We start from the raw sequence: 27686 nt of genomic DNA, 5'->3' as shown, positions 1-27686 counted from the left end.
TCTGCTATTTCTATGGAGCCGGCAGGCAGCAGCGTCTGGCATACAAAGTGACTTAAAAAAGAGTTGGGTTGGGTGCAATGGCGCATGCCTTAAATCTCAGCACTCACAAGGCAGAGGCAGGCGAAGTCTACAAAGCAAGTTCCAGGACTCTACATAGGCAGGACCATGTAGAGGGATCCTGTCTCGAATCCACCCCGCCCAAGCCCACCAAAAAAGCTGGCTTCATGGATAAAGGTTCCAAGGCATCAACTGTGATGAGACCTTTAATGCTCTGAACTTTTCCAACCTTTTCTGTATGAACCTAACACAGACTGCACTACTGAATTCAGTAAGCAGCTTTCTGATCTGAGCAACCACAAGGGCAGGAACTCTGCCTTAGTCTTCTGTCAATCCATCCCCAGACATAAACCCCATGCTCAGAATGCACAGTGGAGGCTGCAGTGGAGAACGGTAAGACAGACAGGCAAGGCATCGATGCTTGGTGGTTTATTCCCCTCGGTGGACTCCATCAGCAGGTGGAATGGAAGACGCCTCCCACTCTGACCCCTTGGGCAACCAAGGCATTATACTCCTTCACCGCCTGCTCTGTCTGGAGGACCCGCACATCAATGCCTTGTTTCTCCAGGTACTCCACGGTGGATGGTGGCACCTGGAGAGAAGGGAGAGAGATGAACAAGAAGGGGGAAAGGGGTCCCAGAGATGTCTTTCCTGTCCTAAGGCAAGTGTACTTCACAGAATCAGACAGCAGTGGTCACTTCTCAGTCACCCGGAGTGTCGCCACTCCAGCATGGGGCAGGGAGCTCCAGTGAGCTTCAGAAAAGTCTCTGAAGAGCTGGAGTCACAGTGGTTCAGAGTGTGTGCGTGCGTGTGGCCAAGTTCACTCCCAATACCAGGGTGGGAAAAACAGACAACAGTCACATGCCCGAAGGGTCTCATACCCACGCTTTAGTCCTGGTGAAAAGAAAAGGGGGGTGCAGCATTTTGACTCAGCCCTGGACTGAAGCCTTTCTAGCAGTGTAACTCTGAGTAAGGAATCTAACTCAGCACTCATTTCTCTTAATTCTGTGTTTATGAATCAGGGATAGGGTTGTAGATTATTATTTTAACATGTGTTACATTTGTTGATGTTGTGGAACATTTGTTTAATGATGCAAAGATGTGTTGCAGTTTTTAATATTGGATTTGTTTAACTCTGTAAAGCTGTGTTTCTTTGCCTGTCCAAAGCACCTGGTTGGTCTAATAAAGAGCTGAATGGTCAATAGCAAGGCAGGAGCAAGGATAGGTGGGGCTGCCAGGCAGAGAGGATAAACAGAAGGAGAAATCTGGGAAGAGGAGGAGGAGGAGCAGGAACAAGGGGAGGACAATGCTAGGGGTCAGCCACACAGCTAGCAGAGGAGTTAGAGTGAGAATAAGGTATACAGAAATAGAGAAAGATAAAAGCCCAGAGGCGAAAGGTAGATTCAAGCTAAGAAAAGCTGGCTAAGCCAGGCAGTGGTGATACAGGCTTTAATCCTAGCACTCGGGAGGCAGAAGCAGGCAGATCTCTGTGAGTTCGAGGCCAGCCTGGTCTACAAGATCTAGTTCCAGGATAGCACCAAAACTACAGAGAAACTCTGTCTTGAAAATCAAAACAAACAAACAAAAAACAAAAACAAAAAAACACAGTCAGGGCTGGGCACAGACTTGGAAAGCCCCCTTTCTGACGAAGTGGAGTGGCGTACTCGATCTCACACGTCCTAGGTCTCTTACTGCTCAGCTCAGAGAGGGCGTGACATGGAGCTCAACTCCAGTGAAGGAGGTGTCTGTGAAAGCTAGGTCCTCAGGAACTGGTGGACACCAGGACCTACCTTCAGGGCCTCACTCATCCCTCTGCCGATCACCAGGGTCTGCACGCCCTTCTCAGCGACTTCCTTCACGTCTGCAGGCTGCACCCCAGGGGAATGCTGGGTGTGGAGGAGAGAGTAGAAGATACCAATCTTCACAACAGAAATATTTATTTATTTATTTATTTATTTATTTTTTGCCAAGCAGTGGTGATGCACACCTTTAATCTCAGCACTCGAGAGGCAGGGACAGGCAGATCTCTGTGAGTTCGAGGCCAGCCTGGTCTACAGAGTGAGTGCCAGGACAGCCAGGGCTACAGAGAAACCTTTTCTTGAAAAACCAAAAAAAGAAGAAAAAAGGAAAAAACAACAAAACCCCAAACAAACGAGTGCATGCGTGTGTATGTGTGTGTGTGTGTGTATGTGTGTGTGTGTGTGTGCAAAGACCTGCCTGTCTCAGAGGAGCCACGGGAAAAACTCAAGATTTTAAAATGCGCACACCGGAGGTGTGATTGCACTCTTAACCCTGGACTCAGCTCTACGGACTCTAGGTTTGGTTTTTCAATTTTAATGAAGTGATTTTAAATATTTTATTCTGTCCCCTCTCTTAGCCTTTTAGCTCTCCAATGGAGGGAGAAGAGGAAGAGAAAACTCAGCACAGCTGTATTTAGTATTAGGTTTCAGCCTTTCAGACTTGAAGGTTGCTCCTTGGCCCTGGAGTCCAGTAAAGAGCAGAAGTGATGTGTGTCTGAGTTCGAGTCCCAGCTCTACCACTGCCAGCTGGGTCCTCGGATCCCTTCCTGCGCTGTGAGAACGGAGGCTTTGGTGCTCGCACTTCCCTGTTCTTACCGTTTTTATGTTTCCTTACATCCCCAGCTCCAGGAATTTTTTTTTTTTTTAAGATTTATTTAAAATAGCTATACAGTGTTCTGCCTGCATGTCTGCTTACAGGCCAGAAGAGGGCACCAGATCTCATTACAAACGGTTTTGACCGACCTTGTGGTTACTGAGAACTGAACTCAGTACCTGAGCAAGAGCAGCCAGTGTTCTTATAACTGCTGAGCCTTTTTCCAACCCCCACATATACTGTATCTCTCTCTCTCTCTCTCTCTCTCTCTCTCTCTCTCTCTCTCTCTGAGAATTTGTGTTCATACAAAAACTTCTTTTTTCCTCTGTGAGTTTGAGGCCAGCCTGGTCAACAAAACAGCTCATGACATCCAGGGCTGCTAATTAGAGAATCCCTGCCTCAAAAACCCAAATACCTTCCCTGATGCATGAGCTGGCTTTTCGAAGCCCGCTCCGTATGGCAGGATGCCTTCCTCAGCCTTGATGTAGGGGGGAGGGCCTTGGCCCTGCCTTAACTAAATGTGCCAGGCTTTGTTGACGCCCCATGGAAGGCCTTACCCTTCTGAGGGGTGGATGGTGTGTGTGTGTGTGTGTGTGTGTGTGTGTGTGTGTGGTCTGGAGGGTGATGAGGAGGGAAGGGAAGGAGGGGAGGGAGGGAAAACTGTGGTTGGTATGTGAAATGAATAAAAAATTAAAACAACAACAACAGAACACTGGTTCTTTTCCAGAGGACCCAGTTTTGAGTTCCGCCATATATGTGGTGGCTCAGAACTGTCTGTAACTCCAGTCCAGGGGATCCAATGCCTTTGGACACAGCATGCAAGTGTTGCACAGACATGCATGCAGGCAAAACACCTATGCACGCAAAATAAAATAAAAAATAAATTTAAAAAGTAGTTGAGACTTTAAAATGTTTATGGATTTTGGTTTTATGTGTGTTTTGCCTGTGTTTACATGTTTTACATGTGTTTTGCCCACATGAATTATCTGTGTACCAGGAGCATATCTAGTGTCTGGAGGTCAGAAAGGGGTGTCGGAACCCCAGAAATGGAGTTACAGACAATTGTAAATCACCATGTGGTCACTGGAGCTCAAAACTGGGTGCCCTGGAAGAGAAACAAGTGCTAACAACTTCTGAGGCCTCTCTTCAGCCGCAGATTGTAATGTTCAAATGCTTAAAACTTTTAAGGACAAACTGGAAAAGGGACATACATAATCACAACTTTTTTGTTGTTGTTTTGTTTTTGTTTTTGTTTTTGTTTTTTTTGTTTTTGTTTTTAGAGACAGGGTTTTTCTGTAGCTTTGGAGCCTGTCCTGGAACTAGCTCTTGTAGACCAGGCTGACTTTGAACTCACAGAGATCTGCCTCTTCTGTCTCCCAAGTGCTGGGATTGATCACAACTATTTATTAAGACTACAAAAGGATTAATCAGACGCTCTTCTCAGGCCACACTCTCTGATCAGTCCCAGATCCATCCTGAACTAAACTAATAGACGTGATTGAAAGAATTTAGTGGCTTTTCCCCGTAGCTATGACCACAGTGAACATTTACTAGAATAACTGGCCAGCATTGGAGAACTTGTCCTTCCTTAAATAAATGCACTTATGCAAATTATTGGACAGTTACTTACTTCATTTATCAAAGACTAGCAACTGTTTTGACCAGAGCCACGATCCCCAAACTCTTGGGGTGCACGTTGTTTCAGGACAGCAGCTATCATGAAACAGGACCACTGGAGGCTGGAAGTGCAGTGAGGTTGTTGGCCTGCGACACTGTGATTCTCGGCAGTCAGACTAGAGCTAGCGGGAGGCCAGTGGAGCTGCTGTGTCAGTGAAAGGCACTGATGGGTTCAGCCGCCGCTGCTGACCTGCAGGCCCACAGTAAAAGATGACAGCAGGGGCCAGTGGATCCAGGCGCGGGCAGCAATTACTCTCAGCTTCTCTGGGAACCTGGAATTGGAGCGGTGCTGTTTTCCACCTGCCCTCAGCTCTTGTATGCTTCCAGGTCCTCAAGGCAACCGAGGCTCTCACAGAGCGTGATCTGTTCTCTATTAAGAGGCTTTTATCACACAGCCTAGGGCTGTAAAGCTCAGGATTTTCTAGGGGAAGCTATTAACCGTGGCACAGTGTCTTGACTGCTACCCAGTAGAGCAGCCAGACAAGAGGATTTCATCCTTTGTGGCTCAGAAATTTTATGATTAAACTGAAAAGGAAACATGGCTAAATTAAACTTTCAAAGAATCATTTCGTTCTGCACGATCACAGGCTCGCGAATGGACAGCAGGCGTACTAGTCGCTGGCTGCACTGTGGTAAAGATGGTGGGAATCTATGCCCTCTAGATACTGTCTGGGTTGTGTTCTCATTGTCTCTCCACCGATCTCGACTCTCCCAGGGCCCTGGATCCTTTTCTGTCACAGTACGGTGAAACTTCTGACCACAGTTCTCCAGTGATCTTAGCCTCCCTCCCTCCAGCCTCTGGCCACGGGAGCCCTGAGTGTCAGCAACCTTTCCACAGTCTCACTAACAAGGCGGGTTGAGAAGGGCCTTCTGTTGCCTGCTTGCCCATGGCCTATAAGCCCAGGAATGGGGATCCTGCGGAGCAGTGCATAAGATTCAGACCCAAACCGCACCGGCCTAAACCCTGCTGCACTTGTGATACAGGGTCCCCGAGGCCCACAAACAGCTTTGTTCTGAGGGCAAACCACATCAGGAAGGAACTGGAACTCCAGATGCCCACCTCTCCTGTCAACATGTGTATCTAGGTCTCTTTCCTCTCAACCAAGCTGGTGTGGGAGGTCCTTCTGTCTATGTGTTGCTTTTATTGGTTAATGAATAAAGAAGTGCTTTGAGCCTATGGCAGGGAAGAACAGAACTGGCAGGAAAGCTAGGCTGTGTGCTGGGAGAAGGAGGGTAGAGTCAGAGAGCCCGTGGATCTGCCACCAGAGATAGATGTGCTGAAACTTTGCCGGTAGGCCACGACGTCATGGTGATATACAGATTAATAGAAATGAATTAAATTAAGATGTAAGAATTAGCCAATAAGAAGCTAGAGTTAATGGGCCAAGCAGTGATTTAATTAATACAGTTTGTGTATGATTATTTTGGGGCTAAGTGGCCAGGAACCAACAAGTGGCCCCTCCTGTAACACCAAGCCAGTAGCCTGATCTGGCCTACAGTTCTGCCCCTTAAGGACTGAATTCCAAAACAAACAAACAAAAATGAATCACTCCAGGAGCTGGAGGTGTGGACAGAGAAAGTGGCATTGGCTGCTCATGGTTGCGGGGAGGGGGGGCTCTTTTGGGGGCCAATAAATATATCCCATGATTCCGAGACTAGCCACTGTACAAGTTCATGAATATGAATGGAATTTAGGTCCATGACATTGTGTTGTGTAGTCTGGTGTGTGTGTGTGGGGGGGTGTTTTGCCTACATGTATGTCTGTACACCATCAGGGATGCTGGAGCGACAGATGGTTGTGAGTTGCCGTGAGAGTGCTAGGAATCGAATCCAGATCTTCCGGAAGAGTAGCCGGTATTCTCAGCTTCTGAGTCAGCTTTCAGCCTTGCATTGTGCACTTCAAAAGGGGAAGTTCAGCGCTGATGAATATACTTGGTGGGGAAGAAGAGTTGGCCAGCCTCCTGGGAATCAGCCAGTCTATCAGGTCGGCCTACTGGTCAACCTCCTGGAACATCAGCCAGTCTAATCACTGCATCTCACTGGTCAGTGTCCTGGAGTGTCAGCCAGTCTAATCACAGAATCTTACCTCAGTTCCTGTTTCTCTCCAGTCCCAAGCCCGACTGCCTCCGGGCCATACTTTGCAATCCTTGTAGGTTGAGGTAGAGCCTTGCACTTTCATTTGCCCCCAAGAGAGGGAAGCAATTTTAGGGGAAGCCATCAGTAACCGAGCTGCAATCTGAAGTTAAAGAAAAAGGTACAAAGTCAGTCACTAAGGAAAGTTGAAACCACTCCAAAATCCAGAGATAGATGCCCCAATTCTCTACATGAGGTACCTTTCTCTAACAAGATTCTCACCCCATTGTGAATACAGGCTTCTACTGAGCATCTCTCTATCTTGTTTTCGAAACAGGGTTTCTCTGTGTAGCCCTGGCTGTTCTGGAACTATCTCTTGTAGACCAGGCTGGCTTCAAACTTACAGAGATCCACCTGCCTCTGCCTCCTGAGAGCTGGTATTAAAGGTGTGTGTCATCACCGCCCGGTTACTGAATCACGAAAGCACAGAAAGCAGAGATGACAAGTATTCTAAAGACTCCAGAGGTAACCCTCAGGATAAAGTCTGAAAGTGGAGCTTTAGTGAGGTGTGCTGGTGTTCTAGGCAGAGTTCAAGGCCCCCCTGCTCTAGGAAGTGAGTTCTAGGACAGCCAAGGCTGGGGCAATGGCTCAGAGCTTAAGAACACTAGCTGTTCTTCCGTAGGACCTGAGTTCAATTCCCAGTAACCACATGGTGGGATCTGATGCCTACTTCTGGCATAAAGGCATTCATATACAGAAAATAAATAAATCTTTTTTTAAAAAAACTTAAAACAACAATGAAAAAACCCAACAACAAAACCAAAACAAAATAATTAAAGTGAAAGAAAAGCTTAACACTTTGCTTTTGAAAATAAAACAATTACTTGTCCCTCTAGAATTAAAACTACTAAGTGCCTATTTATGCACACCACTGAGTTCCCAGCTCCCAGCAAGTCCCCGATCCACATTATGTAGGTACCCAAGTGCAACTGTGGGAACCAGCCATGATAAGCTAAGTATGGGCAGGTCACTCAAAGGAAGTTCTTTACTTCCAACCATTATCACCTGCCAGAGTAGAACTCAGCCATGGATAAATTTAACAAGAGGCCAGGGTCTCAGTAGTTTACCCTGAAGCAACACCTGGTTGTAGGAAGAACCACAAGCTGAGATTACCTGAGCACAACCCAAGAACAGACCTTCCAAAGGGAATGCCTAACATTCCAAACACCGTAGATAAGATCACCTGCCAGCACACACTCACCAGGGCAACTCTAGACAAATGTCAGTCAATCAGGGGTCCTGAACCTCAGAAACCCCTCACTCCCACCTTTACTACTATAAAACCCTATTCTAATTGAGCTGCATAAAACTTGCATAAAATAAAGGCTCTTTGTTTTCACATACAGGACTCAGTCTCCTTGTCCCTTTTGCGGGGACTTAACGGATTTGGGCATAACACAACTAGGCAGGAGTATAAAAGCAGAGGCATCCTGCTACCATAGAGTAAGCAACCGATTGGTAAAGTAGGCAGGGACCTAAATTCTCAAAATTGGAGAAATGGTTGGAAGGATGGCTCCGTCAGCAAAGTGCTTGATGCACACAGATGAAGACCCGAATTAGATCACTGACACATATGCTAAAAAAAAAAAACACACACACACACACACAAAATAAACTGGGCACGGCTGCACACACCTATGATCCCCATATTGGGAAGACAGAGACAGGAGGATCCCTGGGATTTGCTGTCCAGCCAATCTAGCTGAACCTTAAAGCTTTAGATTCAGTGAGAGACCCTCTCTCAAAAAATTAAGGTGGAGAGCAAGTGGTGACCTCAACACTCACATATATATATGTCCACACACTTCCTAATACACACTAATATGTATAGAAACACATACAAAAGATGAAATTCTCCAAGGTGACACAGTCACAGAGGAGGTTTGTATAAACTGTCCACATATTCGAAGTAGCTAGGCCATGAGCTGGGTAGCTTAATTCATGGGCCATCACGAGCTGCTGAAGTCCATCACATGACAAGAGAAGCAGAAGGCATGAGGGGGCGGCGGGTAGAAAACCAATACAAACAAGTGGGGTTTTTACTTAATCCTTCAGTGCACACATAGATCCCTGAGTAGAACACAAAACCCTTGATGGCTCAAGGTGTATGAAAATATCGAATAAATTTGTGGCTGAATGTTAAACACTAGACACAGAGGGAAACCTTAGAAAACACCCTTCACAGGCAGATCTCTGAGTTTAAGGCCAGCCTGGTCTGCAGAGCAAGTTCCAGGGCTACTTAGAGAAACTCTGTCTAAAAACACCAAAACGAAACAAACAAACAAAAAGCAGGTCAGTGGTTGGGCAGGGCTCTAATCCCAGCAGGAGGCAGAGGCAGGTGGACCTCTGAGTTCAACGCCAGCCTGGTAACAGAGCGAGTTCCGGGGGAGCCAGGACTACACAGAGAAACACTGGGCTGAAAAATAAAATAAAGTAAAACAAACCCTCAGTCTTTAAAATAAAAACAAGATGATCAAAATAAAGGGCTGAACAGGTATGTTCGTGGCCTCACACTATAAAGAATCAGAAATAACAGCTTTAGTACTGCGGGTTGAATGCATGTGGAGATTTAATTGTAACAGGTTTGTTTTTCAAAATTATTTTGGTGTTTTAAGACAAGGTCTTTCTACATAGAGTTCCTCACTGTGTAGACCAGGCTGGTCTCAAACTCCCAGAGATCCACCTGCCTCTGCTCCCAAGAGCTGGGAAAAAAGGTGCGAACCATCACTGCCCCAACTAATTATAGCGGCTTTAATAGGCCTTTAATTCTATTCATTCATTCATTCATTCATAGGCAGGGTTCCTATACTGTATGGCTCTGGCCACCCTGGAACTCTTATGTGGACCAGGCTAGCCTACAACTCACAGAGATCCACTTGCCTTTGCCTTTCAAATGGTAGTGTTAAAGGAATGTGCCACCACACCAGGCTTGCTTGTTTTGAAACAGGGTCTAATGAAACTCAGCTGGCCTCGAACTCATTATGTAGTTGGGTGTGATCTTGATTTTCTGATCCTCCTGCCTCTACCTCCCAAGTGCTGGTAGATTCTGTATATAGCCTATATATTCTGGGGTGCTGGGGTTCAAACCCAGGGCTTTCTGTAAGCTAGACAACCACTCCACTGTTGTTTTTGTGTTTTTGAGACAAGATCTCATGTAGTTCGGGGCAGTCTCTAAGTAGTGATCCTCTTGCTGGATAACTGGTAGCTATGAGAGCTATGTGTTGCCACTCTGACTTATTTTATTTATTTTTTTAATATTTATTATTTATTATGTATGCAATATTCTGCCTGCGTGTATGCCTTCAGGTCAGAAGAGGGCACCAGACCTCATTTCAGATGGTTGTGAGCCACCATGTGGTTGCCGGGAATTGAACTCAGGACCTTTGAAAGAGCAGGCAATGCCCTTAACCGCTGAGCCATCTCTCCAGCCCTCTGACTTATTTTAAAAGTAAACTTTATAAGAAAAAAAAACCTCGCAAATGAATAAAAACATCACACACCAAAGTCCTGGTGTACTATTCCTGCAGGAGTAAGCTCTCACTGGCTCCTTACAAAAGCAGAGTTTGACCTCTTCTAGCCCCAACCCTTTTCTTGCCCTCTCTTTGCTCCTCTACCATATGGTGGCTGCCACCCTAGGATGACGCAGCAAGAAAATCCTTATTAGAGCTGGCTCCTGACCTTGGACTTACAGCTTCCAGAATTATAAGAAATACATTTCTGGGGGCTGGAGCGATGACTCAGAAGTTAAGAGCACTGACTGCTATTCCAGAGGTCCTGAGTTCAATTCCCAGCAACCACACGGTGGCTCACAGTCATCTATAATGAGATCTGGTGCCCTCTTCTGGCAAGCAGGCACACATGGAAGGAATACTGTATACAAAATAAATTTTTTTTTTTTAAAAAGAAATCCATTTGTTTGATGTGTAATTTCTAGCCTCAGGTATCTATTGCAGCAGCATAAAACACGTTAAGTCATTTGGTATAAGCAAATAACTGAACACCAATAACTTCCAATACTTCCTTTATTATCTAAAATGTCCAGTTTTCAATGAAATATTAAAAGAACCCCAAAAGTGTAAACAGTCTCAGTCAAGTAAATGTTTGTGAGTGTTCCCAGATTTGTGATTTCAAATTTAATAAAGGCATGATAACAATAGTTCAGTTGATACACAACCTCAATAAAGTGACGTCTGACCAGGCATCAAGTCGGGGGATATTCTAGCATTGTTACAAAGTGGTTGTCGGTGAAGAAGCACGGAGGAAGGGAGGCCTTGAGGAGGGGGTCACTGACAGCTACTCTGATGACTGGGTGAGAACAGAGCACGGGCAACTCAGGAGTCATCTACACCTGGAATCCACGGATAGAAGGACGGACTCCCAAGTTGTCCTGGCTCCTGTATGTGCCATGGCACATATCCCCATTCACATGGGGAATAAGAAATGGGGCAGTGAGATGGCTCGGTAAATGCACTACTGCCAACTGCTGACCCGAGCTCTGTCTCCAGGACCTATATGTAGAAGGGAGCTGGCTCCTGAAAGCTGACCTCTCCTCTCCACACAGCCACCTCCCAACCCAAATGGAATGTAAAAGGAATACATCTAAAAATATAAATTTTTTTCAGAGCCCCACAACATTTTTTTATTTAGAATATTCTGTAACTTTATTCTCTTTGAGATTGGAGTTCTTTAGCAAAAAATATGAAGCTTTTAAAAAGGGGATGAATGTCTTTGTCATGAGATTCGTAAGTTTTCATGAGTGTAAGTCACTATAAATTAGGTCAGCTGCTTCTCCCCCTTATTGGCACATGCCAGATTCCAGTTCTGCTTTTCCATCATACAGAGAACATCACGGGGTCCTCACTAGGACAAGCAGTTGCTAACCACACATGTAGAGGCCAGGGGACAACCTGTGGGACCGAGGGCTCACTTTCACCATGAGGCTTCTGGGAACTGAACTCAGGTTAGCAGGCTGGTCCACTGACTCATCTCACCAGCACCTGAGTAGACTTCTCTATAATTACTCATTTGCTATGAATTCTGTTATAGCAAGAACATATAGATCAAGATAAATAGTAAATACAATCAATAGGGGTTTGTAATAATCAGGGTGCTTCAAAAAATAGAAGCAGAAGATTACATATATACTAAGTTTATTTCTTCAATTGTTTACTTATTATTTATTTGGTTTTTTGAAACAGGGTTTCTCTGTAGGTGGAGCCCATCCTGGAATTAGATCTGCAGAGCAGGCTGGCCTCAAACTTACAGAGATCTGCCTGCCTTTGCCTTCCAAGGGCTGGGACTAAAGGTGTGCACCATTAAGCCCTGCCAAGATTTCTTTTTTAAAGCCAGGGTCTCAAGTAGCTCAGGATGGCTTCAAACTTACTATATAGCAAGGAAGACCTTGACCTTCTGATCCTCTGGCCTCCACTTCTCTAGTGCTGGGATTATGGTGTCACCATCACCATGTTGGCTTGTTATATTAAAAGATTTATTTCAAGGAAATGGCTCACACAGCGGTAGGGGTTGGCAAATCCAGGCTGAGTAGAACATGCTGGATGGTTGTAATGTCTGGGGTATACATGGTCGCGGTGTCGAGGACTTTTTCTTCTTCATCAAGAAAACATTAGTTCCATCTAATTGGGTGAGGCTCACTCAGAGGATCAAGGGCAGTCTCATTTATTTAAGTCAATAACTGTGGATGTTAGCTGTATCTACAAAGTAACTTCTAGCAACACCCATGCCAGTCTTTGATCAGGTAACTGGACCCTAGACCACACCAAAGTCTAAAGTTGACAGAAAGCGAGCGATCACAATTCATTCTTTTTTTATAAGAGGAACACACAGATTGTTGACCACCCTACTGCAGCGTTCTCATGTGCTACGAGACTCTAACTTGTGCTTTCTGTAACCACGCAGAAGAAAGCCTGAATGCGTAAAAACAAAATGGCCATTGTTAATTAGAGAAGAAAGTTATTGAAGATATTCTCCACCTATTTATATTCATTTTAGAATCCATGAATGTTGAACTTTCTCCTTGACATGGCCAACGTTGCAAGAGAGAAACTGATATGTTTTTCTTCGGTCACCGTGAAGCTGAAGAACTTCTATGTCCCTGAGATGTTCTGTCATGATATCATAGGCAAATTTCTCTTTTAAATGATGGATTTCCTTTTGTCATGATACCCAGGAATGCTCTGAACAGCAGTTAGCCTGTCTTCCTACAGTTGAGTAGACCTTGGATGAATGGAACCCTTTGTCCCAACTGAAAGTACGCCTTCACCAAAACGGCATCACTGAAGCTGAACTAAGGGATGTTCTTAGGGGACACTAGGGTGATACCAGTGTGTCGATGGTAAGCAGTTAGAATTCCTGTGGAGGCCACCACGGCCACCCAGATGGCCTTGTCAGGAGGCCACTGTGAGGAGAAATGACAGTAAGAGAGATGTTTCATTCCATGCTTAGGATTTGACTGGGGATGGGCCCATGATCCGTTCTTTGTCAATTTCCCACATCTCTCTCCTGAAAATGCATACCCTTCAGTAAGGACAACTACAGAGTCACATTTTTACTCAACACCACTTAACTACTAATGCAACTTTGCTACTTCAATTTCTAAATAGTGTAGTGATATTCTGTTTGTGTTTTAACAAAAAAAAATTTGCCTGATGATCAGGGTGCACAGTTAAGGCACTAGATGCCAGGGAATGGTGGCTCACACCTTTAATCCCAGGATTTAATCCCAGGACTAGGGAGGTGGAGACAGGAGTGATATAGCTGGACACAGAGAGGAATATAAGGCGGGAAGAGACAGGAAATCATTGTAGTCTGAGGTTTGCTGGAGACAGATGCAGTCTATTGATTGATTCATCAGGATCGCCCCTTCAGTCTGAGCATTGGTAGAGGTAAGAACTCTCTAGTGGCTGGTCACTCTGTTCCTCTGATCTTCAGTATTAACCCCTATATATGACTCTGTGTTTTTAGGTTTTTTAACTTTCTTTATTGAGCTATTCATTTTTCTTTGCTCCCCTCCCTTCCTTCCCTCTTCCCTTCTACCCTCTTCCATGGCCTCCATGCTCCCAATTAACTCAGGAGAGCTTGTCTTCTCCTTCCTATGTAGACCCATGTATGTCTCTATTAGGGTCGTCTTTGGTGTCTAGGTTCTCTGGGGTTGTGGTCTGTAGACTGGTTTTTCTTTGCTTTATGTCTAAAAGCCACTTATGAGTGTACATATTATATTTGTCTTTCTGGGTCTGGGTTACCTCACTCAATATGTTTTTGTCTAGATCATCCATCTGCCTGCAGATTTCAAGATGTCAATATTTTTTACTGCTGAGTAGTACTCCATTGTATAAATGTACCACATTTTCTTTATGTATTCTAAGGTTGAGGGGCATCTAGGTTGTTTCCAGGTTCTGCCTCTTATGAATAGTCGGAAGTACACTTGAAAGTACTGGCATAGGCAACCACTTCCTAAATATAACCCCAGCAGCACAGACACTGAGAGAAACAATTAATAAATGGGACCTCCTGAAACTGAGAAGCTTCTGAAAAGCAAAGGACACAGTCAATAAGACAAAACGACAGCCTACAGAATGGGAAAGGATCTTCACCAACCCCATATCAGACAGCGGGCTGATCTCCAAAATATACAAAGAACTCAAGAAATTGGTCATCAAAAGAATAAATAATCCAATAAAAAGCGGGGGGGGGGGGGTAATAGAGACTTAAACAGAGAACTCTCAACAGACGAATCTCAAATGGCTGAAAGACGCTTAAGGAAATGCTCAACATTCTTAGCCATCAGAGAAATGCAAGTCAAAACAACTCTGAGATTCCATCTTACACCTGTCAGAATGGTCAAGATCAAAAACACTGATGACAACTTGTGCTGGGGGGGTTGTGGGGTAAAGGGAACACTCCTGCATTGCTGGTGGGAGTGCAAACTGGTACAGCCACTTTGGAAATCAGTATAGTGATTTCTCAGAAAATAGGAAATGATCTACCTCAATACCCAGCAATATCATCTTTGGGTATATACTCAAAGGATGTTCAATCATACCACAAGGACATGTGCTCAACTATGTTCACAGCAGCATTATACTAATAATATATAATAGAACCTGACTATTCTGGGTATCATTATTATTATTATTTTGGTTTTTTGAGACAGAGTTTCTCTGTGTAGTTTTGGAGCCTATCCTAGAACACGTTCTGTAGACCAGGCTGGCCTTGAACTCACAGAGATTCACCTGCCTCTGCCTCCCGAGTGCTAGGATTAAAGGTGTGTGCTACCACTACCACCCAGCAGGTTTTCATTATTAAGGCCAACTGGAAATCATCGTGCTACCAAACAGTTATTACAAAACACGTGACAGAAGATAAGCATATTATTCTGTGTACTGCAAAAGGAAGACCAAGGCAAACAACACAATTCTGGTTTGGAGGCCATATAGCACACTATAGGAGAGAAAACACACATTTTTCCAGACATAGTGCACTCCTTTAATCCTGTCCCTTAGGAGGCAAAGGTAGAGAGACCTCTCTGAGTTCACGGTCACCTTGCTTTGCATAGTAAGTTCCAGAACAGCCAGGGCTACATAGAAGGATCCTGTCTCAATCAACCAACTAACCAACAAATAACTAAATAATCCAACAAAGTAGTTCCTTTTTCAGAAGTACAAGATAATTTTTTAAAACTTAAAAATACTGACTGAGCATGATGGTGTAAGCCTCTGACCTCAGCAGTCAGCAAAGGCAGGCTAACTGAGGCCAGCCAGGGCCACACAGTGAGACCCTATCAAAAAAAATTATTATTATTTTTACGGTCTATGCATGCAAGTCACATTGTATTTATGTAGAGGTTAGAACTGCTTCTGTCCTGCCACCTTGTGGGATCCCAGGATGGAATCCAGGTAGTCAGCCTCTACTCGCTTAGCTGTCGCCTGTCCCTAAGAAAACTTTTGAGAAGCAGCAAAATGAATTATGGGAAATGGTAAATTGATATGAGCAGAGGATGCCTGTATCTGTGCCTTGAGAAATGTACTATGGCTTCTAATACAAAATACCACAGGTGGCTTCAATAGCAGAACTTTCTTCTCTCACTTTGGAAAGCCAGAATGTAAGATAAAAATGCCAGCATGGTTGGTTCATGGTGAGACCTTCTTATGGCTTACAAATGGACACCTAGCTATGCTCTCTTTCTATAGCCACGCAGATTTCAGTGCTGCTTCCTATCCTTTGTTTAAAAAAAAAAAAAAAAAGGTTTGTCTTTGTTTATGTGTGTGGACATAGGCTTGCATGAGCAAACCGCACCACCTGCGTGCAGGAGCCCGCGGCGGCCACTGGATCCTTTGGAACTTGCGTTTCAGATGGTTATGAGACACTTTGCATGCTGGGAACCAATTCCGGGTCTCCTGCAAGAGCATTAGGCACCCTTATCTGATGCGCCAGCTCTTTAACTCCTTCCTGTCTGTAGGGAAAGGAGGAAGCCAATGCACAGCCATTACAGGGATCAAGGCCTCAGACTCCTGGGAAATTGGCAAAGTCTTCTTCCTTCTCAAAGTGTTGACGGACAACTGATCAGTGAGTACAAACTAGCAATGGTAGCTTCCTTCTCCCTTCCTCCTGTTTCCTACAGAGAGCAGCTGACCCCCGGCCCATGCTGTACATAACAAACACCACCCCGAACTGTTCGGAAGTGTTGAGGTAGTTGATGCTACTGATGGGGCACCGCCTTCTGTGGCTTGTGTGTGTCACTTTGGTAGTACTGTCCATTCTCCATCCTCTAACCATCCCCAGTCAGCTTTCTAGAGCCAAGCAGAAGCTTCCCCGCACTTCTTTATCTTTAAGACTGGGTCTCACTATGTAGTCATGGCTGGACCAGAACTTGGACAGAAACTTGCTATATAGACCACTGGCCTAGAACTGACAGAGATGCTCCTGCCTCTGTCTCCTGAGCTCTGGGATTAAAGGTCTGTACCACCATGCTCATTATTATTATTATTAAATTTTATGTGTATGGGTGTTTTGCCTGCATGCATTTCTGTGCACCATGAACATGCTTGGTGCCTACAGAGGACGGAAAAAGGATCAGAGCCCCTGGAACTGGCATTACAGGCAGATGTGAGCTGCCATGTGGGTGCTGGGAATCAAAACCAGGTCCTCTTGTAGAGCAGCCAGTGCTCTTAACCACTGAGTTATCTCTCCAGTCCCCATTTCACATTTACATTATTGCAAACATTATAAAGATGTTTGAAATCTTTCTGGTTTGAAATTAATGTTTAAACATCCATCCTCATAGCACAAAGCCCAATGTGTATAATATATCCTAATGTAATGATATCAACATGAACAATAAACAAATTTCAGGATACTGCAAGGGGCAGACTACAGTTTCCATTTTCTGATACGGAAGGTAACACTGTGAGGTTGAGCCGCTTGAAGAGAGTGGTGACCGGAACCGGGTCTGTAGACCAGCATCTCACCACACTGTCTGGATACTAGAGACATTCTTCTGCAAGTCGATCAACTGCCTCAATTCCACCTCTTCTGCACTAAAGAGGTAGTGGCTTCCTCCCTTCCATTCAGTTTGATAGAAACAGAAAGAGCTTCTTGACTCTTCCTTACTTGCTACTCCTGTAGCAAACTCTTGAGACAGGGTTTCTCTCTGTAGCCCTGGCTGGCTTCGAACTCACAGAGGACTCTACACTTGTGTTTTAGATTTAGACTTTTCCTTCTACTACCAGGTGGTGGTGAAAGTGGCAGCACATGCCTTTAACCGCAGCACTGGGGAGGTAGAGGCAGGAGGATCTCTGAGTTTTGAGGCCAGGCTGGTCTATAGAGCAAGTTCCTGGACTCAGATCTCCAAAGAGAAACCCTGTCTCGAAAAACTAAAACAAGTAAATAAACCTTTATGTAGTTTTTGATTATTTTATTGTTTTTGATGCTATTGTAAAGACTTTTCCTTTGGGAGGATGGCACCTTGCTACATTTGGGCTATAGAGATGGCTCAGCAGCTAAGAGCACTGCCTGCTCTTCCAAAGGTTCTGAGTTCAATTCCCAGCAACCACATGGTGGTGCACAACCACCTGTGATGTGATCTGGTGCCCTCTTGAGGAAGAGAGCTGGTCAGTCATCCTCATCAATTTAAGACTATGAAACCCAATATGGCCAAGTTCAACAGAACCACCCTATACAGGCTGCCCATGCATGCGGCAGCATTGCCAGGGCATAAATTTCATTAAATTTCAAATTCATCTTGCTACATTCCCTATGCCTTCTGAGTTGTTAGGATTATAGGTAAAGCTACCTTATCTAGCTAGAATTATCTTAATTCCAAATTTGGACTGTTCTTTGTTAATACATTGAAATGTACTTGATTTCTGAGATTTTATTTAGAATTCTACAAACTTATTAATTCTGTTAAATGTGGGGCTTTCACAGATACTCTTAGGCTGAATCTTGGCAAAGTTTTTTTGTTTTTGTTTTTTTTGTTTTTTGTTTTTTTTTTTTTTGAGACATGATTTCTCTGTGTAATAACTCTAGCTATCTAGAACTGGATTTATGGACCAGGCTGGCCTTGAACTAACAGAGATCTGGTGCCTCCGACTCCCAAGTTTAGCTGGGACTAAAGATGTGCACCACCACACCTGGACAAAGTTTTTTTTTCCATTGAAATGAATGGATGAATGGGTATTTTTCTTTATTCTGTTAATATGATGTAATATAGAGACTGAGTTTTGTATGTTAAAGTAAATTTTGTATGCCTGGGATAAATTCCATTAGTTACTGTGTATATCATTACTGTGAAATTGTTAATCCCAAAGATGGAAAGAGAAAGACCACCGACCCAAATCATCAAGGCTAAATTAATTAAATCAAACAATTAATTAAAGTGATTTTTACTTTAATTAATAACAATAAAACAACAAGTCTTTTATTCACGTACATGGGCTACCTCCTCTTAAGATGGAGCTCAGGAGGTCATCACTGGACATGAGGAAGACAAGGTTTTATAGCTCAGGGTAGGAGATTTCCAGTTGAGGAATTTGGTGGGCAACACTGACTGGGTTATAGGACCAGAATACAGGCATATAGTTCTAAGGACCTGCTCAAACAAAGGCATGACTACAAGGTGGTTGAATCAAGGTAGTCATAGTAACAGGCAGTCATAAAAACGCTTTGAAACAAAGACATGGAACAGAAACCAATAGAAGTTAAAGTTACAGGTAGCGCATAGCCCAGTCCTTGAGAAACAGACTTAGTCATAAACAGGAATGAGCCTAGTTTGTTTTTACTATAAGATGGCTTTTAAGGGGGCTGGAGGGATGGCTCAGGGTTAAGGACACTGAAGGCTCCTCCAGGGGACCAAGTTCAAGTTTCCACATGCAGCTCACAACCGTCTATAACTCTAGTTCTAGGGGATCAGCACCCTCACAAAGACATACATGAAGAAAACACACAAATGCTCATTAAAAAAAAAAGAAAGAAAAAGAAAAAAAGATGACTTTTAAGCCTAAAAATGGAGGCAGACTGGTTCATCAAACTACTACTTATGCTTAGTATTTTGGGATCCTGTTGAGAGACTAGGAGGTAGACCCCTTGGTAGGCAGACAGACAGGGAGAGGGGCCTTCGCAAGTTAATAAAGGTGGCGAATTCACAAGATGGCCAGAGTCTTCCTCACCTTTTTGACTGGAATAAAAGCCCCACAGCTTAGAACAAAGGCGTTGTAGGCTTCCCTGGCCCCCCAAGTTCAAGGCCTGCTCAGGACCTGCCACACAAGTATTCTCAGACAGTCAACCATCCTAGCTTCCTTCAAACTGACCAATCCTAAGTTAGGGAGGAAGGCTCTTCAGAGGCTTTACCCTCCTCCCTGCCCCCTCCCCAGCACACACAGAGACTGCATTTTTCAGCTTCCTGAGTCCTTCTTTTGCTTTACAGGGGCATTCTTCTTCTCTGTGCCTGCTGTATGTGTGTGTTTCCAAACCCTCACTTAAATGTCTTTCTTCACCTGTTGATTCTGTCTGTGGTGTTTAGATTTCTCTGTTGCTGGCTACCTGTTGCACTTCAGATCTTTCCTGCCTTGTAATTCCTTAACTGTGAGAAAAAAATGAACCTGATCAAGGCCCCTAGACTGTGTCACTTCAGGCCCCTAGACTGTGTCACTTCAGGCCCCTAGACTGTGTGTGTCACTTCAGGACCCTAGACTGTGTGTGTCACTTCAGGACCCTAGACTGTGCCACTTCAGGACCCTAGACTGACTGCATTATTTCCCTTTTTAAAAATTCTCTTTCATTTTTAGTATAATTTTGATCTTGACGCACTAAATTGATGGTGAAAACACGCCAATGAGTCATGAGTCACAGTTTGAAACTACGGCTGTCAGCTGGGGGCATATTAAAAATATTTAAGAATGAGACAGCATAAACACAGACGACACAGACATGAAGTGGCGTGCTGGGGTAAGTTCTCTTGGGGTCTGTATTAGATATCCTATTGCAGCAGTTCACGGGAGCAGCACTGGACAACGAGGACGGCAGAGGGCAGAGGCTCCTCTGCCACTAACGTGTTAGCGACTCTGTGGTCCACACCAGTGTGTAGGCCCCCAAACAGCAACAGTATCGTGGGCGTGTGCTGTTTACTTTTTTTCAACAACAGACTTCGTGAAAGTCTTAATTTTGCTTTGTAGCAAGACACCTCCTATCTTTGGATGGATCAAGTTTTCAGAGGCCCAAGGGCTGTGCTCTCATTCCAGTCTGGACTAGAAAAGCAGAAACCCCAGCCTTAGTTATCAGTCCCCTTTGGACAAGGCTGTGAATTAAGTATAGTAAAAGAAAACGACAGCATTATAGCCTACTTTTTTCCGGGATTTTTTTCTTTTTCTTTTTAAATTTTATTTATTTATTATGTATACAACATTCTGCCTCCATACATGGCTAGAAGAGGGTGCCAGATCTCATTACAGATGGTTGTGAGCCACCATGTGATTGCTGGGAATTGAACTCAGGACCTTTGGAAAAGCAGGCAATGCTCTTAACCACTAAGCCATCTCTCCAGCCCCTGAACTAACTCTTGTAGACCAGGCTGGCCTCGAACTCACAGAGATCCACCTGCCTCTGCCTCCCGAGTGCTGGGATACCTGGCCTCAAAATATTTTCCCGATTTGAGGATCTGTATATCACATTAAAAAGCATTATTCTAGGGGCTGAAGAGATTGTTGGGGGATATTTGTACACTGTGGGAAAATGCATGTGCTGTGGTTGGTGTAGCAGAAAGCTGAAAGAGCCTACCAGGTGAAGGTTTGATTCGTGTAGTCAGAAAAGGCTGCAGACCTAAGCACAGAAAGATAGTTCCAGACCTAGAAAACGTCTGAACAGTTATAATACGCTAAAAAATGTGCTTAGATGCTAAAGAAAGAAAATAGAATGGGTATAGACAACCATAGCAAAATATATAGTTTTGAAAATAATAAAGTCTTTAAAGAGAGAGTAAAGTAATATTAAAGGAAAAAAACACATAAAGATGGGAAATACATAGGTATCTGGATCCTGTATGGTGCTCTGTTGACTTTGAATTTTTTGGGGGGTTTTTTGAGACAGGGTTTCACTGGTAGTTTTGGATCCTGTCCTGGAACTAGATCTTGTAGACCAGACTGGCCTTGAACTCACAGAGATCCACCTGCCTCTATCTCCCAAGTGGTGGGATTAAAGGCATACGCCAACACCGCTTGGCTGATTTTGAATTTTTTTTTTTACTTATTCATTTTTATTTTATGTACACTGGTGTTTTGCCTGTGTGTATGTCTGTATAAGGGTGTCTAATGCCCTGGAACTGGAGCTACAGACAGTTGTGAGCTGCCATGTGGGTGCTGGGACTTGAATCCGAGTCCTCTGGAAGAGCAGCCAGTGCTCTTAACCACTGAGCCATCTCTCCAGCCCTGATTTTGAATTTTTAAAATGCTAATGTACAAAAAATTAGCTGATGAGAGACACTGGATTATGAAAACTGCTAAATTAAACTAATCTATATTTAAGAATATCTTGATTTTTGCTGGGCATTGGTGGTGCACACATTTAATACTAACACTTGGGAGGTAGAGGCAGGTGGATCTCTATGACTTCAAGGCCAGCCTGGCCTATAGAGTGAGTTACAGGACAGGTTCCAAAGCTACAGAGAAATTCTGTCTCGATAAACCAAAAGAAAAAGAATATCTTGACTTTCAAAATGGAAATCAAAAAATATATTGTATTGGGGGAGAGGTTTTGACTGTTTTCATAGTAAACAAAATGTTATAGTTCTCTTCAAAATTAATAAAGATTAAATTTGATTGGTGGAGACCTCCTGAAAAATGTTGGCTGCAGACATTAAAAAAAAAGAAAGAAAGAAAGAAAGAAAGAAACCAAGAAAGACTACAGGACAGGTGACATATGTGCTGACCCCTTTACTACAGGAACAGCTCTGAGACTGGATGAGACTGACACACCTTGTTGACTACAGAGTCCTCATGACTTATTATTACATGCCCTCCTTTCATATGGCATGGATAGAAGTTTGGTTATACTGTCCAAAAGGACTTACAAAGTTAACAAATGCCTTTTACCTGTTCAAACATAGAACAAAAAAATCATCTGTAAGTGACTTGTGCACACTGCACATTCTATACTTGTGTTAATGCAGAGTATTTGTTATCTTTTAAAGTTTGTGTGTTTTCAGAAAGAAAAAAAACCGACCGAACACCAGTAAAGAAAAATATCTCAAGTGATCCATCCTCTCAGAATGCCTCTGTTCCAGCTTCCTCAAAATTCTGCATCCAGAACAACTTCAAAGCTGTTAGCTGAAATGGTCCAGCCTCACAGACCATCTTCAGCTAAGTCTTCAGATAAGGCTTACACTTTTTCAGAGACTTGACCATTATCCCAGTTTTCTCAGGGTCCCCGGAAGATGCTGTCATCCCCAGACAACAGGAAGCAGTCTGGAGAGCAAAATGCCCACACTCCCAAGAGATGGAGTGGGTGATTTGTGATCATTTAGTGGGTTCGGGTATTTGCCATTGTTTAGAGGGGTTGGTTACAAGTTGTTATTGGTCATGGAAATAAAGCTGAACAAAGGGGATTAGATTGAGAAATCTATTTCTGAAGGGAAAAGGGGGTATAGTCCAGAAACGATGTGCTAAAGAATGGATTGTTGAGTTTCCTCAACATATCAAATCAAAACAATCAAATTTTACATTGATATGGATTTTTATATATTGATACAAATTTAAGGTTTTTTTTGGTTTTTTTTTTTTTTGGTTTTTTGAGATGGGTTTGTCTGTAGCTTTGGAGCCTGTCCTGAACTCACTCTATAGACCAGGCTGGCCTTGAAGTCATAGAGATCCACCTGCCCCTATCTCCCAAGTGTTAGGATTAAAGGCCTAAGGTTATTTTTTGCTATAGCATGTTTCTATTTCTTGTTTAAGGTCTTGTACCTATGCAGCTCATTTAAAAATGTAATGAAAAGTTTTAGCCATTTGAAGTTATTAGGATAATAAAGGAAGGAAGGTTAACAGTTATTTAGTTATCTATAACAATCAAACTTACAGCAGTGTTAGGTATGTTTTCAAGGTTAAACAGAAGTATATTTTAAACAGTCTTCAAATACGTACAAAATATGGCATTTAAAATGTTTTAATAACATGAGGCTTTTCATGACAATGAAACATGACTGTTCCTGGAAGCACCAATCTACTTCAAAAAAAAAAAAGATGATGGGCATCGAAGAACCTCCATATGGTGTTTGATTTCAATGTGGCAAAGTTAGTCATTTGGATAAGAGACTGCCTTTCCTTGACTGCTGTAGGTACGCTGGGCAAACAAGACACAAAAGAAAGCAACTGCTGAACTTTGCCAAGATGAGGTTAGACAGTCCTTCAAAATTTCTGCTTCAGAGAAAAGCCTGTCTAACATTCTAGGACTATAGGGCCAAAGATGGATCCCCAACATTGTAGAGGAAACTTGGGTGACCGCTGAGGTAGCCAGCTGCTGTCAATTCCACAGTTTTGGAACTTGTTTGCTTTGCACTTCCTGTTTACTCAGGCAATATTATATCCTTCTTGGGTCTCTGATGATGATGAAGATGAGATAGTTATAGTTACAGTTTTCCTTGTTACCAAATTTTGAAAAGAATAAATTTTATAAGGTTGAGGAACATAAAAGGCTGTTTATCTAAGAAGATGTTTTAAGTTCTAAAATATTTTTTTTAGAATTGTAATCAAGTTGTGATAAAAAGTGGTTTATGTACAAAACTTTGGGCTTACTAAGAGGATAGATAATATAATGTTCTCCAAAAGGACTGGAGATTTTGAATGTAATTCTTACCTGATAATTGTACTTATTGTATATAGTTTTACTATGTTAGAGTTAAACCTTTTCTTTTTACTTAGACAAAAAGGGGCAAATGTTGTGGGGTATTTGTATACTGTGTGAAAATGTATTTGCTGTGATTGTTGTAATAAAAATTTGAATGGCTGTCAGGCAGTGGTGGCACACACCTTTAATCCTAACACTTAGGAGGCAGAGGCAGGTGAATCTCTGTGAGTCTGAAGCCAGCCTGGTCTACAGACCGAGTTCTAGAACAGGCTCTAAAGCTACACAGAGAAAAAAGTTGAATGGCCAACAGCTTGGCAGGAGTTGTATGCAGGGCTTCTGGGGAGAGGAAGGAAGTGGGGTAATCTAGGCATGCAGGAGATGCCATCAAGATGCGGTACAAAGTTGGACACACAGGAGAGTGGTAAAACCACGTGGTAGAACGTAGATTAATCAAAATATGGGTTAAGTTATAAGAGCTAGTGGGACAAGCCTAAACTAAGGTCGAGCCTTCATAATTAACAATAAGTCTCCATGTTGTTATTTGTGAACTGGCAAAGCAATGTCTGACTACAAGAGATGGCTCAGGGGTTCAGAGCGCCTGCTGTTCTTCCAGACAACAGGTAGTTTAGTGACGGGGGTGGAAAATCCAATGCCCTCTTCTGGATTACACACATGCACACACGCACACACACACACACTAGGTATGTTGTGCACATTGGTATTATTAATACTTGGAAGCTTTAAGCAGGAGGATCAGAAGCTCAAGGCCATCCCTGGCTACACAGAAAGTTGGAGGCCAGAATGAAGTACATGGGACCCTGTCTAAAAATAATAAGATAAAAGGAATCATTATTCTAGGACTTAGAGAGGTGGCTCAGCAGTTAGATGACTTGGGATCCAGTTCCCCGCACCCACATCGATACCTCCAACTTGAGGGGGGCTGATGCCTTCTTGCATAGACACGTACCTGCATACATGCAGTGCACATAAGCTTAGACAGGCACACAGGCATATACATGACCAGTAAGATGGTCAGTAGGTAAAGGTGCTTGCAGAGTAAGCTGGGCTTTGAGTTCAACTCATGGAGCACACATTAAAGGTGGAAGGAGTTGGGTGGTGGAGGCACACACCTTTAATCCCAACACGCGGGAGGCAGAGGCAGACGGATCTCTGTGAATTCGAGGTGAGCCTGGTCTACAAGAGTCACTTTCAGGACAGCTAAGGCTGTTAGACAGAGAAATCCTGTAAAGGTGGAAGGAGAGAAGGGATTCCATGAAGTTGTCTTCTGACCTGCAGGCATGTAGCATGTGGCACAAAAGTGTGCACACACAAATGATATCTTAAAAGAATCATTATTCTAGGTAATAACTTTTTCTCAGAGAAATGTTTTTCTCATGAAAAATGAGTTTCTTTGATAATGAAAATAATACAGCCCTTTATGATTTTTCCCTCTTTTTACCTGGAAATGCATAACAAAATTCAATGATCATCTCTGAAGCCATTTTCCATATTCCTGGCATAATCATCTGCCCATTAAAAGAAATCTATCTTTAGTCACACATTTTCTTATTTTATATGATTCAGAATATATGTTGCTTTATATTAGCTTTAGGTAGTAGATATAAGTTTTAAATATACCTTTAGAACCTTTAGAATTTATTACTAAAGTAGTAATAAATTGTAGGCTAAATATAGCTGCATTCAACTTAAATGATACATATTTTTCTTTATTTTTTAATTTTTTATTTTTTGAGTAAAGGTTTCTCTGTAATTTTGGCGCCTGTCCTGGAATTCACTCTGTAGACCAGGCTGGCCTCAAACTCACAGAGGTCAGCCTGCCTCTGCCTCCTGAGTGCTGAAATTAAAGACATGAGTCACCACCACCCGGCTGGAACATCTTTTTTTGATAACAAGAAAGATTTGCTTATTTGAAACAGAGTCTCATTACGTAGCCCTACCTGGCCTCAACTCAGAGCTCTTTCTGCTTCTGTTTGCTGTCTGCTGGGATTAAAGGAGTGAGTGCATTTTAAAGTACATACAATGTGGCAGGGAATTACACTAACCACTTTATTGGGAATTATCCATGCTGGAGATACTATCACCGTTCTTTAGCTATGCTTGGAGTAATGGAGGAACTTCAGAAGGCTATAAAGTATTTAGGGGTAGGACTCCGGTGTGCCTCAATCCAAAAATCTGGCTGCTAGCATACATACATTGTTTCCCAAGCAGCACATTCTATTGTACATTGTCGTTTTTTTTGTTTTTTGTTTTTTTTTTCCGGCTCTGGAATTCTTTCTGGGAGAATGCCACATCTTACTCCTCAGTGGAATGGAACTCAGCTTCCTATTAAACTTGCCGATCTACCGTCTCCCAGTCCTCTATGTAGAGTCCTAGCTCACTCTCAGAGCCTGAGCTGAGCCCAGAGTCTTTCCTCCAGTAGAGCTTGGTTTCTCAGATTCTGTCGTGTGTGTGTGTGTGTGTGTGTGTGTGTGTGTGTGTGTGTGTGTGTGTGTGTGTGGTTCCTTACTAGTGATCCCTGCTGGTGAGTCCTGGGACTCTTCTGAGATTCGTGCGCTTCAGTATTGTATAAAAGTTTACACTGGGCAAGGAAGCTCTTTAAACAGGAAAGTAAAATAACTCAAAATAGCTTCAGGAAGTCCCTGAAACTGACCAGATTCACCAGGTCCCTCCCTGCCAGAGTTAGCGATAAAAGCTGAGAAACCCCTCAGGCTGAAAGAAGCTGGGCTGCACAGAAGACTCTGGGATCAGACCAGCTGCCTGGAAGAAGCAAAAGGCATCAGCTGAAGGGGTTCAGATCAGAGTCTCTGGGAAACCACACTCTCCAACCTGTTGAGCTATCTGCAGGTTGTGCAGGGTGCTCCAGAGTTCCCAGCTTTTGGGAGCTGTCCCGTGCTGGGCTCCCGGCTTTTGGGAGCTGTCCCGTGCAGCGTTCCCAGTTTTTGGGAGCTGTCACTGTGCTGGGTTCCCAACTTTGGGAGCTGTCACCCGCGCTGTGGTGTGCCTTATGGATGCAGCTGTCTTTGAGTCATTTCTGCTCCTGTAAGTAAACCCTCACCCATACACACTCCCGTAAAAATAAAACTCAAGGGTTCACCAAGTTGGACTATCTGTACTTTGGTCCGTCTGTGGGAGCCCTACCTGGGGCGAGGAGACCTGTGTAGCGTCTTCCCAGGAACAGCTCAGTCACACAACCCTCCGCAGAGGGCTAGAGCCCCCGGCGACCTTCCCGAGAGACTTTCCTCCACGGTCCCGCACCCCGCCACAACCGCACCTTCCTCCACTTTTCCTAACCGCTCCCCACAGTCGCACTCCCAGCCGCCATTCTCTTTACCCTGCGCCTTAGTGTCTCCGTCCAACTTCACCCTCCTTCTCTCGGTCGCCTCCGTTCCCGGGTCCCGGAGATCACTCACGGAGCGTCGCCGCTCCCCGCGGCTCCTGGAGTCCGCCCGCCCGGGTGCTTTCCCTCTTCCTCACAGCTCAGCTCCCAGGTCTGGGGCGAGCCTAGCCGAGCGCCCCGCCCCTCGCTCCCCATTGGCTGTCATCCTCCCCGAGTCCCGCCCTCGGGCTCGCCGCCCGCCCCTCCGCCCCGCTCTCCTTGTTTTCATTCCCCCTGTCACACGAGGCCGCGGCGACCCCGGAGTGGGAGGGGAGAAGTCGGCGAGGGCCGGGGACGGGAAGAGGGCGGAGAGCGGAGGCCCCGGAGCGCCTCTCTGGCCCCCCTATCGCACGCGCTTCTCGACTGCTCCGGGCCGGCGTGGTATTGTGGGATCGCGGCGCCCGGGCCTGAGACTCTCGCCGCCGCCGGGGCGTCCACTCGAGAGAACGAGCGAGCGCCTCCT

General features: G+C 44.1%; 1 protein-coding gene across 1 annotated transcript; it reads right to left on the bottom strand.

The window, feature by feature from the left end:
- Nucleotides 1-245: 245 nt before the first annotated feature.
- Nucleotides 246-27353, bottom strand: Aamdc (adipogenesis associated Mth938 domain containing). Its single transcript, XM_048435115.3, has 4 exons — nucleotides 27179-27353; nucleotides 6434-6583; nucleotides 1848-1943; nucleotides 246-649 (listed from the first exon to the last, which is right to left on the bottom strand). Exons 2-4 carry the CDS (start codon nucleotides 6563-6565, stop codon nucleotides 509-511), a joined length of 369 nt encoding a protein of 122 aa, XP_048291072.1. The 5' UTR covers nucleotides 6566-6583; nucleotides 27179-27353; the 3' UTR covers nucleotides 246-508.
- Between the last annotated feature and the right edge of the window lie 333 nt (nucleotides 27354-27686).

This window comes from Myodes glareolus, chromosome 24 (genome assembly GCF_982192425.1).
Source record: "Myodes glareolus chromosome 24, mMyoGla1.1, whole genome shotgun sequence".
NCBI lineage: Eukaryota > Metazoa > Chordata > Mammalia > Rodentia > Cricetidae > Myodes > Myodes glareolus.
The sequence above is the reverse complement of the archived record's forward strand: the minus strand, read 5'-3'. Positions and strand labels throughout refer to the sequence as shown.

What these genes read in the sequence shown, in the direction of transcription:
- Aamdc (XM_048435115.3), bottom strand. Translation starts at nt 6,565, where the DNA reads ATGGCTTCCCCTAAAATTGCTTCCCTCTCTTGGGGGCAAATGAAAGTG. An exon ending in GGAGAGAAACAGGAACTGAG is followed by an intron (nt 1,944 to 6,433) that starts GTAAGATTCTGT and finishes CTCCACACCCAG; the next exon opens with CATTCCCCTGGGGTGCAGCC. An exon ending in GGATGAGTGAGGCCCTGAAG is followed by an intron (nt 650 to 1,847) that starts GTAGGTCCTGGT and finishes CCTTCTCTCCAG; the next exon opens with GTGCCACCATCCACCGTGGA.